Here is a 12,970-nt window from a genome sequence, read left to right as displayed (position 1 = left end):
GCACTCTGGAAGAGGTTTTCCTCCAGGATATCTCTGTACTTGGCCGCATTCATCTTTCCTTCAATTGCAACCAGTCGTCCTGTCCCTGCAGCTGAAAAACACCCCCATAGCATGATGCTGCCACCACCATGTTTCACTGTTGGGATTGTATTTGGCAGGTGATGAGCAGTGCCTGGTTTTCTCCACACATACCGCTTAGAATTAACACCAGAAAGTTCAATCTTCGTCTCATCAGACCATATAATCTTCTTTCTCATAGTCTGGGAGTCCTTCATGTGTTTTTTTGCAAACTGTATGCGGGCTTTCATATGTCTTGCACTGAGGAAAGGCTTCCGTCGGCACACTCTGCCTTAAAGCCCCGACTGGTGGAGGGCTGCAGTGATAGTTGACTTTGTGGAACTTTCTCCCATCTCCCTACTGCATCTCTGGAGCTCAGCCACAGTGATCTTGGGGTTCTTCTTTACCTCTCTCACCAAGGCTCTTCTCCCACGATTGCTTAGTTTGGCTGGACGGCCAGGTCGAGGAAGAGTTGTGGTCGTCCCAAACTTCTTCCATTTAAGGATTATGGAGGCCACTGTGCTCTTAGGAACCTTGAGTGCTGCAGAAATTCTTTTGTAACCTTGGCCAGATCTGTGCCTTGCCACAATTCTGTCTCTGAGCTCCTTGGGCAGTTCCTTAGACCTCATGATTCTCATGTGCTCTGACATGCACTGTGAGCTGTGTGGTCTTATATAGACAGGTGTGTGCCTTTCCTAATCAAGTCCAATCAGTTTAATTAAACACAGCTGGACTCCAATGAAGGAGTAGAACCATCTCAAGGAGGATCAGAAAGAAAATGGACAGCATGTAAGTTAAATATGAGTGTCACAGCAAAGGGTCTGAATACTTATGACCATGTGATATCAGTTTTTCTTGTTTAATAAAATAGCAAAAACATCTACATTTCTGTTTTTTTTCTGTCAAGATGGGGTGCAGAGTGTACATTAATGAGCAAAAAAAAGAACTTTTTTGATCTTACCAATTGGCTGCAATGAAACAAAGAGTGAAAAATTTAAAGGGGTCTGAATACTTTCCGTACCCACTGTATAGGTCACTCTATTTAAATACTGTTTTGAAACTGGATGTCAAAAAGTTTATAGTCAGGTGTCCAAATCCTTTTTTTTTATATACAGTGGTATGTAAAAGTTTGGGCACCCCTTATATTTTTCATGATTTTCCTTTATAAATCATTGGTTGTTCGGATCAGCAATTTCAGTTAAATATATCATATAGCAGACGAACACAGTGATATTTGAGAAGTGAAATGAAGTTTATAGGATTTACAGAAAGTGTGCAATAATTATTTAAACAAAATTAGGCAGGTGCATAATTTTGGGCACCCTTGTCGTTTTATTGATTTGAATACCTTTATTATTGGATATTATTGGATTATTGGATTTAATATTTAATTATTGGAACACATAATTTGTTTTGTAAGCTCATTGACCCTTGACCTACATACACAGGTGAATCCAATTATGAGAAAGTGTTAAGGTGGCCATTTGCAAGTGTTTCTCCTCTTTGCATCTTCTCGGAAGAGTGGCAACATGGGAGCCTCAAAACAACTCTCAAATGACCTGAAAACAAAGATTGTTCAACATCATGGTTTAGGGGAAGGATACAAAAAGCTATCTCAGAGATTTCAGCTGTCAGTTTCCACTGTGAGGAACATAGTGAGGAAATGGAAAACCACAGGCACAGTTCTAGTTAAGGCCCGAAGTGGCAGGCCAAGAAAAATCTCAGATAGGCAGAGGCGAAGAATGGTGAAAACAGTCATAGTCAACCCACAGACCAGCTCCAAAGACCTACAACATCATCTTGCTGGAGATGGTGTCACTGTGCATCGTTCAACTATTCAGCGCACTTTGCACAAGGTTAGGCTGTATGGGAGAGTAATGCAGAAGAAGCCTTTTCTGCGCACACGCCACAAACAGAGTCGCTTGAGTTATGCTAAAGCACATTTGGACAAGCCAGCTTCATTTTGGAATAAGGTGCTGTGGACTGATGAAACTAAAATTGAGTTATTTGGACATAACAAGGGGTGGTATGCATGGCGGAAAAAGAACAGAGCATTCCAAGACAAACACTTGCTACCCACAGTAAAATTTGGTGGTGGTTCCATCATGCTGTGGGGCTGTGTGGCCAGTGCAGGTACTGGGAATCTTGTTAAAGTTGAGGGTCGCATGGATTCCAGTCAATGAGACCAATGTTCAAGAATCAGTGACAAAGTTGAAGTTGGGCCGGGGCTGGATACTTCAACAAGACAACGACCCTAAACACTGCTCAAAATCTACTAAGGCATTCATGCAGAGGAACAAGTACAACGTTCTGGAATGGCCATCTCAGTCTCCAGACCTGAATATTATTGAAAATCTGTGGTGTGATTTAAAGCGGGCTGTCCATGCTCGGAAACCATCAAACCTGACTGAACTGGAGATGTGTTGTAAAGAAGAATGGTCCAAACCAGAATCCAGAATCCAGAATCCAGAATCCAGACTCTCATTGGAAGCTATAGGAAGCGTTTAGAGGCTGTTATTTCTGCAAAAGGAGGATCTACTAAATATTGATGTAATTTTTCTGTTGGGGTGCCCAAAATTATGCACCTGCCTAATTTTGTTTAAATAATTATTGCACACTTTCTGTAAATCCTATAAACTTCATTTCACTTCTCAAATATCACTGTGTTCGTCTGCTATATGATATATTTAACTGAAATTGCTGATCCGAACAACCAATGATTTATAAAGGAAAATCATGAAAAATATAAGGGGTGCCCAAACTTTTACATACCACTGTATATATATATATTTTTTAATGTATTTTCTCCCCTTTTTCTCCCTTCTAGCGCGTCCAATTGCCCAATTGCATCATGCTTCCTCTCCACCAATGCTGATCCCTGCTCTGATTGAGGAGAATGAAGCTAACCCACGCCCCCTCTGACACGTGGGCAGCATGCCATATACATCTTATCACCTACACTTTAACAGTGCAGTGCAGCTCAGCGTTGTGTATGGAGAGACACACCCTGAGAGCACTCTTTTCTCATCTCTGTGCAGGCGCCATCAATCAGCCAGCACAGTCGTAATTGCACCAGTAATGGGAGAGAGACCCCATCCGGCTTAGTCCCGCCAATATCTGAACAACAGGCCAATCGTTGTTCATGTGGCCGCTCAGCCTTAGCTGGCAGGCAGAGCTGAGATTCGATACGATGTATTCGAGATCCCAGCTCTGGTTCCAGCATGTGTTTTTGCAGCCCAGGTGTCCAAATACTTTTGGCAATGCAGTGTATTCTCCATCAGTGATGACCATTCCATGTTTAGCAACACACTGAGCTATCATGTAACTTGAAAGCATAACATAACTTTTACCATGTCTTAAATTTTGAGGAACACTTGTCTCTCTCCTGTCCCTTGACACTGCTTGTTTCATTGATTCTGTTTTGTCAACATCATCCTTAAATAAACTTTGATGTTTTGTCTCAGAATGGTGGTGCACACTTGAGGTTTGGGAAATTATACTTTTGCACACACAGCCTGTCTACTGTTGTTGAAATAAACAAACGTCCACTTATTGCATTTAGCTGCCATATTACACTAGGTTTGCACAAACTTTTTTTGTCATTCCTGACACCTTGATTAGCTTATTGGACTAGTGTAAATTACTCCACCCTAACTTAACTGCTTGCTGTAAGTCTGTATGACTTATCTAATAGGTCTTTATTGGGATTCAGGTCAGGACTTTCCCATATGCAAATGTAATACATGCACATACACTGATCAGCCATAACATTAAACCCACCTCCTTGTTTTTACACTCACTGTCCATTTTATCAGCTCCACTTACCATATAGAAGCACTTTGTAGTTCTACAATTACTGACTGTAGTCCATCTGTTTCTCTGCATGCTTTGTTAGCCCCCTTTAATGCTGTTCTTTAATGGACAGGCCTCTCCCAGGACCACTACAGAGTAGATATTATTTGGGTGGTGGATAATTCACCACATCATTAGTGTGTGTTGTGCTGGTATGAGTGGATCAGACACAGCAATGCTGCTGGAGTTTTTAAACACCTCACTGTCACTGCTGGACTGTGAATAGTCCACCAACAAAAATATCCAGCCAGCAGGGCCCTGTGGGCAGCCTCCTGTGACCACTGATAAAGGTCTAGAAGATGACCAACTCAAACAGCAGCAATAGATGAGCGATCGTCTCTGACTTTACATCTACAAGGTGGACCAAATAGGTAGGAGTGTCTAATAGAGTGGACATTGAGTGGACACGGTATTTAAAAAATCCAGCAGCGCTGCTGTGTCTGATCCACTCATACCAGCACAACACACACTAACACACCACCACCATGTCATTGTCACTGCAGTGTTGAGAATGATCCACCACCTAAATAATACCTTCTCTGTGGGGGTCCTGACCATTGAAGAACAGGGTAAAAGCAGGCTAAAAATGTAGAGAAACAGATGGACTAAAGTCAGTAATTGTAGAACTACAAAGTGCTTCTATATGGTAAGTGGAGCTGATAAAATGGACAGTGAGTGTAGAAACAAGGAGGTGGTTTTAATGTTATGGCTGATCAGTGTATATCCAGAGGATACATGTATGTTATAATAATATATCACCTTACAGGTAACGTGGAAAATCAGTTACTGATATAAGATGTCATTTTACATTTCTGTCTGGATCCCCACCACCATACTCATGAAACCATGTCTCATGGAACAGGAAAGACTTTTTAAATGTAAACCTCTTGTGTTAAACTTATCTTTATAGATTACGTTTATTAACAGCTTTCTTTTATTCTACAAAATCTCTACAGTAATTATTATTGTATTATTGTACTGTATTATTGTTATTTTCTTTTCCCAAACCACACTATGGCTTCTGTATAAAGTTGTGTATTGTAACATATACCAATAATTACATGTTAGATGTAAAGATAAAATATTATATTTACAACAGATCTTAGTCTCATTTCAGAGCTAAAAGTTGTGTAAAAAGTCTAGTCATGGCATATGTGACACATGAAAATGTATATTGGAATATCAGAGAGACACATGCTGCCTCTGGAAGTCCATGGTTACTTCAGCAAGACGATGCCCGGCATCATTGTGCACGCCCTACAACAGCAGGGCCTCAGACACAGAGTGTGTGTGCTTGACTGGCCTGCCTGCAGTCCAGATCAGTCTCCTGTTGAAAATGTCAAAAGTCTTGTATCAAGTGAAAATGGACGAAAATTCCACTTGCAAAACTGCAGCAATTAGTCCACAAAGTTGAATCAGTTCATGTACAAGTTTGTTGTAGAGATACGTTTCGTCACTCAATCCGAATGACTTCTTCAGTCTGGAAACGTATCTCTACAACAAACTTGTGTCCAGATGAACTGATTCAACTTTGTGGATTTGTGTACCTGGATTATTGAGCATGCATCAACAGATGCAGCAATTAGTGTCCTTAGTTGCCAAACCATTAAAAAGTCTCATAGGGTGCAGCACAGTAAAATTGACCATACTTGTTGTTTACAGTGATGTTAATGACATTCTTGTTGTAAAAGCACCGGTATTGATTCTGTTGAGAGGATAAAAGAAGATTGGCAATGCTACCAACTTAATGTGACACAATTATTTGTGTGCAGGACTGGAAGTGCTCAGAATGTCAGAAAAAGGCTCCAACTATGATGTGAAGAATGACATGGAAGGAGACAGAAGAGCGAGAGATCCGGTAGGACATTTTAAACCAGAATGCAGTGCTGGTCTTTTTTGTTATTTGATATACACTGATAACATAACATTAAAACCACCTTCTTGTTTGTACACTGACTGTCCATTGTATCAGCTCCACTTACCATATAGAAGCACTTTGTAGTTCTACAATTACTGACTGTAGTCAATATGTTTCTCTACATACTTTTTTAGCCTGCTTTCACCCTTCAATGTTCTTAAATGGTCACCCCATGATGGTGGTGTGTTAGTGTGTGTTGTGCTGGTATGAGTGGATCAGACACAGCAGTGCTGCTGGAGTTTTTAAATACTGTGTCCACTCACTGTACACTCTATTAGACACTCCTACCTAGTTGGTCCACCTTTTAGATGTAAAGTCAGAGACGATCGCTCATCCACTGCTGCTGTTTGAGTTGGTCATCTTCTAGACCTTCATCACTGGTCACAGACCGCTGCCCACGGTGCGCTGTTGGCTGGATATTTTTGGTTGGTGGACTATTCTCATTTCAGCAGTGACATTGAGGTGTTTAAAAACTCCATCAGCACTGCTGTGTCTTATCCACTTATACCAGCACAACACACACTAACACACCACCACGTCAGTGTCACGGCAGTGCTGAGAATGACCCACCACCCAAATAATACCTGCTCTGTAGTTGTCCTAGGAGAGTCCTGACCATTTAAGAACAGCATGAAAAGGGGCTAACAAAGCATGCAGAGAAACAGATAGAATGATGGTTCCACATCCATACTTTACTGTCTGTATGATAAATATTTAATTACACACTGATTAGTCAAAACATCAGCACTACCCCAAAAATGTGTGCCCCCGAAGGATCAGGCTTAACATTTTGTGTCAACCATTACCAAGAGAGAATTGCCAATCAGTTCAAAAGGAACATGTCTTAAATATTGCAAATAATTTAATATTTTACCATCTACTGCTTATAATATTGCGAAAAGATTCAGGAAATCTGGATCTCAGTCTGTCTAGGACAGAGCCGGAAACCACCTTTGAGCTCTCAGACGAAATTACATAAGAAACCGTCATGCCACTGTGATAAATATAGCCACATTGATTCAAGAGTACTTCAGAAAATCATTGTTACTAAAAACAGTCCAACTCTGCATCAAGAAATGCAACTTTAAAGAGAAAGTCATATATGAATTGTATGCAACTAGGCCTCAAGTTTCTCTGGGCATGTCTCATCTGTGTTCTGTGGTCAGATGAGTCCACTATTCAGCTTGTGTTTTGGAAAAAAAACAAACAGATGTTGATGTCTCTTTGGCAAAGATGAAACGATTCATCCAGACTGTTAATTAGTAAAAGGTGCAAAAGCCAACATCTGTCACGGTTTGGATGTGCATCCCTGCACATGGCATTTGTGACTTGGCATATGTGTGAAGGCACCATTGAGGTGTATCTTGGGATTTTACAGAGCCACATGCTTCCATCAAGGTGATGTATTTTTCTGTGAAGTCAATGATGATGACAGGCCTCATTCTGAATGCACTGTACCCGTAGACACAGCATGCATGTGCTTGACTGGTCTGCTGTTGAATATTTATGGTGCAGCATGCAAAGGAGTTCCCAAGCCATTCTCATTAATATCTCATTAATAAGAAAGGTGATGAAACACAGGGGTAAACATGCCTCAGGGGTGCCTACTTTTTTTGAGTATGTTGCAGGCATCAGATTCTAAAAATGTGCTTATATTTATAAAATACAAAAGTTAATCTCCCCTTTATCTCACGATTTAGAGTAGTCAATTTATCTTCCACTGCTGGGGGATCCCAGATTGCGTTTGAGGAGGGTGTATTGCTGCTCACGCCTCCTCGGACACGTTTGTTTGTTTGTTTATTAGGATTTTAACGTCATGTTTTACACCTTTGTTTACATTCATGACAGGAAAGGTAGTTACTCATTACACAAGGTTCATCAGTTCACAAGGTTATATCGAACACAGTCATGAGCCATGGACAATTCAGTATCTTCAATTCACCTCACTTGCATGTCTTTGGACTGTGGGAGGAAACCGGAGCACCCGGAGTAAACCCACACAGACACGGGGTGAACATGCAAACGCCACACAGAAAGGACCAGAACCGGCCCACCTGGGGATCGAACCCAGGACCTTCTTGCTGTAAGGTGACAGTGATACCCACTTAGCCACCGTGCGCCCCCCCCCCCCTTGGAGACGTGCGTGGTCCAAGTGGACCCCTTTTTTTCGCTCATGCTTTCTGCACAGGCGCCTCTATCTGCTAACCAGGGTACTTACACAGCGTTTAAAGACCCCACCCACTTAGTCTGGTCATCCCACCCAGCAGACATGGTGGCCAATTGTGCCCTCTAGATGGCACCTTGAACCGAGGTGTTCAGAATCTCGGCACTGGTGTGCTAGCGGAATATCAGGCTGCACCACCTGGACCTTGCCTGGGCCTTATTCCATTTCTGGAAACTGGATTTGTATTTTTCCAAATAGTAGCCTAGCAGTTAAGGTACTGGACTAGTAAGCAAAAGGTTGCTCGTTCAAACCCCACCACTGCCAGGTTGCCACTGTTGGGCCCTTAAGCAAGGCCCTTAACCCTGAATTGCTTAGATTGTATACAATATCAATTTTTTTACTTTTAGGTAACCATTTTATTTTACATTTTAAATATTGTAACAGTTTTAAACAGCATTTTCTGTAATACTACCTGTAACTGCTACAACTAACCCCGTTCCCTCTACTTTCTAATCCTAATGCATGTTTAACTTAAGAACAACAATTATTATTTTATTTATAATTTTTCAGGTTTATGCACCCTCTCCCTTTTTCTCCTGACTTAAGCGCGTCCACTTGCCCAATTGCGTCATGCTTCCTCTCCACCAATGCCGATCCCCGCTCTGATTGAGAAGAACGAAGCTAACCCACACCCCCTCCGACACGTGGGCAGCAGCTGTATGCATTTTGTCACCTACACTTGACGAGTGCATATGCGGATCAGCACTGTGTATGGAGAGACACACCCTGATCAACGCACTCTTTCCTCATCTCTGTGCAGGCGCCATCAGCAAGCAGAGGTCATAGTTGCATCAGTTATGAGAGAGTCCCTATCCACCTTAATATCCTATGTGGCCCATGTGGCTGCTCAGCCCAGCTGGCAGGCAGAGCTGAGACTCGATACGATGTATTCGAGATCCCAGCTCTGGTGTTCTAGTGTGTGTTTTGTTTTTTACCACTGCGCCACCTGAGCGGCAAGAACAACAATTATTAACCACTTCATCTCTATGTGCTTTAACAAGGGGGTTAATTATTCATATTCTGAAATGCATTGTATTTTTAGGATCATGACTCGAAGATGTCAGACGAGCACCACGACACTGACGACTCATCAGAGAAAACACCCAGTAGGGTTTCCAGATCCCCGCAGAAGTCCTCCAAAAAACCAAAGACAGTGCCTGTAAAAGTCACGCTGCTAGACGGAACCAACTTTGAAACTGGTGTGGAGGTATGACCGTTTGATACTATGTGGTTAATGTGCACAAGACTGAAGAGTGTGTGCTCTAGTAAGGGTATTCAGACACATGTTCATGCAAAATTAATAGCAGCTGTCATAAAAAATGAAGATGAATAGTGCCACAGTGCAACAGCATAACTGTCTGAAGTGCTTTTATTAATTTAAGATAAAAAGTTCAGCTTTAGTCTCATTTGAACAATCATCAAAAATGTGGCTAATTTATTTTATTCTTATTTCTTTCTTTAAACCCTTTAAGTGCATAAACTTACACCAATCAGTCATAACATTAAAACCACCTCTTTGTTTCTACACACATTGTCCATTTTATCAGCTCCACTTACCATATAGAAGCACTTTGTAGTTCTACAATTACTGACTGTAGTCCATCTATTTCTGTGCATGCATTGTTAGCCCCATTTCATGCTGTTCTTCAATGGTCAGGACTCTCCCAGGAACACTACAGAGCAGGTACTATTTGGGTGGTGGGTCATTCTCAGCACTGCAGTGTCACTGACATGGTGGTGGTGTGTTAGTGTGTGTTGTGCTGGTATGAGTGGATAAAACACAGGCAGCGCTGATGGAATTTTTACACACCTCACTGTCATCGCTGGACTGAGAATAATCCACCAACCAAAAATATCCAGCCGGCAGCATCCTGTGACCACTAATGAAGGTCTAGAAGATGACCAACTCAAACATCAGCAATAGATGAGCGACCGTCTCTGACTTTACATCTACAAGGTAGACCAACTAGGTAGGAGCGTCTAATAGAGTGGGCAGTGAGTGGACACGGTATTTAAAAACTCCAGCAGCGCTGCTGTGTCTGATCCACTCATAACAGCACAACACACACTAACACACCACCACCATGTCAGTGTCACTGCAGTGCTGAGAATGATCCCCCACCTAAATAATACCTGCTCTGTGGTGGTCGTATGGGGGTCCTGACCATTGAAGAACAGGGTGAAAGCAGGCTAAAGAGATATGTAGAGAAATAGATGGACTACAGTCAGTAATTGTAGAACTTCAAAGTGCTTCTATATGGTAAGTGGAGCTGATAAAATGGACAGTGAGTGTAGAAACAAGGAGGTGGTTTAAATGTTATGGCTGATTTGTGTATTTGACCTAAGCAACGTGTCTGCAATTTTACATTTTATCTACTTCTTTATATTGGACTCAACTGACCTTAAAGCCCAGCACATTTAAAATGGTCTTTTATCATTCTGTAGATAATGTGGTTTATGTGTTTTTATCTAGGATTTGCCATATAGATAGACCTTACAAAGAGATGGATTATTTATCTATGTAAAGTGATTAAAAAGCTGACCCTGTTACTTGACACAAATACAATGGGTATGAATAGTTTTTCCATACTTCTTTTGTTAGAAAATTGTTGTAAATGTTTGAGTTTTTTTACATTAATGTACAGTATGTTCTACAGATAAACCAATAAAGCACTACTACAATATCAAATATGTCACTCAGGTGGCGCAGCGATAAAACATGCTAGCACACCAGAGCTGACATTTCGAACTAGTTGGTAGGCTGGGCACCTACACAAACAACGATGGGCTGTTGTTCTAGGGGGTGCCAGACGGGACCTCATAACTGATGCAATTACGGCTTGCCGATTGATGGCGCCAGCACAGACACGAGGGATAATGCATTGATCAGGGTGTGGCTCTCCGTACACAAGGCTGATCCACATATGAACTTGCCTTGGCAGGTGGATAATGCAGTCGGCTACTGCACACATGTCGGAGGGGGCGTGTGTCAGTCTTGGCTCTCCTCAACCAGGGTGGAGATCAACACCAATAAGCATAATTCAGTTGGGTAATTGGATACGACTAGATTGGGAGGAAAATTGGGAAAAATGTGAAAAAAATAGGCTGAATAAAATAAGGCTAAAAAAAATTTTTTTTTTTTGGTATTGCAATAACACAATTTTCTCATGCCTCCACAAATGCCATATTTGCTGTCTGGAATGCTGTCTTTTAGGTAACCATGGTGAAAAGAATGAAAAGAAAGGGTTTTTTTCCCTCTGGATAATCTGTTACTGATAGGAAGAATTTATAATCTATAATTTATTTCTACAAACAAAGACCTTGTCTAAGACATAGCTCAGAGGTAATTGTCTTCATTGTGTTCCTGTCCTCTTAATTCGTTTTAATTACTGCCTTACCTCATTTGACATGCCCTCTAACTACATTTGCTCTCCATCTCTAAAACATATGGCTGCCACAGACAGAGAGAACTAAAGTTAGAGCACTGTTACACAACCTTCACGTCACAAAGAATGCATTTGTAAAATTTGCAGTGTGTTGTGGATCTTAACAACAGCAGTACAACATAAAAGCACACATTTGAAGTCATGACAAAAATGAACTGTATTCCATGCTAGAATCCCAAATTAATCTGGTGTGAGAAATCTGCTGTATGCATCAGAAATAGAAACACTAATCACACAAAACATTAAGACCACCCCAAAGTGTGCATGGCAATTCTCATTTTATAACTAGGGCCCTAAAAATATATATAAATAGGGTTTTTAAAAATCACAGATTTCACAGATTTTTCACATGCTGGATCCAGAGCTGGGATCTCGAATACATCGTATCGAATCTCAGCTCTGCCTGCCGGCTAAGGCTGAGCGGCCACTTGAACAACAATTGGCCTGTTGTTCAGATGGGCGGGACTAAGTCGGATAAGGTCTCTCTCCCATGACTGGTGCAAGTACGACCTCTCCTGGCTGATTGATGGCGCCTGCACAGAGATGAGAAAAGAGTGCTCTCAGGGTGTGTCTCTCCGTACACAACGCTGGGCTGCACTGCACTCATCAACGTGTGGGTGATAAGATGCATACGGCATGCTGGCCACGTGTCGGAGGGGCGTGGGTTAGCTTTGTTCTCCTCAAATCAGAGCAGGGATCAGCATTGGTGGAGAGAAAGCATGACGCAATCGGGCAATTGGACGCGCTAAAAACGGAGAAAAAGGGGAAAAAAATGCATAAAGAAAATATTAATAAAAAAAGCTACAATACACAGCACAGCCTTAATAGTTGAAAAATGAAAATACAGTTTGACTAACTGACTGCTAATGTAATTGAGCGTCTTTAGAGTTGGCTGAGTTTATCAAGAAAGAAATAAACTGTACACAGACAAACTATTGGGATCATAATACATTATTGGCATGGAGATGATCACGTGTGTAGAGAAGCACACTTTTCTATTGATTATGGAATCCTCAAAGGGACAAAATGCACTCAATATGTAAACACACATCAAACATTGTCAGTACACTATACCACAGAAAAGCCTGTTACACTAACTCAGCTAGGACTGCCTCATATTGCACCTCATATTTCATACCCTGTGTGAATGAAAAATGTTAAATCGCTAAACACAAACCTTACATTTTGAATTTCTCTGCAAACTGCATATTACACGATTTCACAGTCCGTGATGCGATTTTCATGGCCGTGAATTACGTAGAGCCTTATTTATAACAGTTATGCATCACACTGTCAAGACAATATCTAATGTTGGGCTGATTGTACTGACTTGTAGTACACATCTTGAATGCAGCAAATATGGGCAGTATAAAGACTAATGTGACTTTGATATCTTAAAACTTATGGTTAGATGACTGTATTGAAGCTATGGGTGCTGGCAGTCATGGTCAGTACCCACTAACAGTGTCTGAG

The 12,970-nt window shown here is 41.4% G+C and overlaps 1 protein-coding gene across 1 annotated transcript in view; it reads left to right on the top strand.

Moving 5' to 3' along the window:
* Nucleotides 1-12,970, top strand: part of si:dkey-178k16.1 (band 4.1-like protein 1) — a 148,756-nt gene that overhangs the window by 50,159 nt on the left and 85,627 nt on the right. Inside the window, exons 2-3 of the mRNA XM_063014967.1 lie at nucleotides 5,682-5,767; nucleotides 9,094-9,258. Coding sequence (XP_062871037.1) covers nucleotides 5,699-5,767; nucleotides 9,094-9,258 — 234 coding nt within the window. The 5' untranslated portion in view covers nucleotides 5,682-5,698. The remainder of the gene's footprint in view (nucleotides 1-5,681; nucleotides 5,768-9,093; nucleotides 9,259-12,970) is intronic.

Source organism: Trichomycterus rosablanca, chromosome 19 (assembly GCF_030014385.1).
Source record: "Trichomycterus rosablanca isolate fTriRos1 chromosome 19, fTriRos1.hap1, whole genome shotgun sequence".
Classification (NCBI taxonomy): domain Eukaryota; kingdom Metazoa; phylum Chordata; class Actinopteri; order Siluriformes; family Trichomycteridae; genus Trichomycterus; species Trichomycterus rosablanca.
This window is presented reverse-complemented; position numbering and strand designations above follow the sequence as displayed.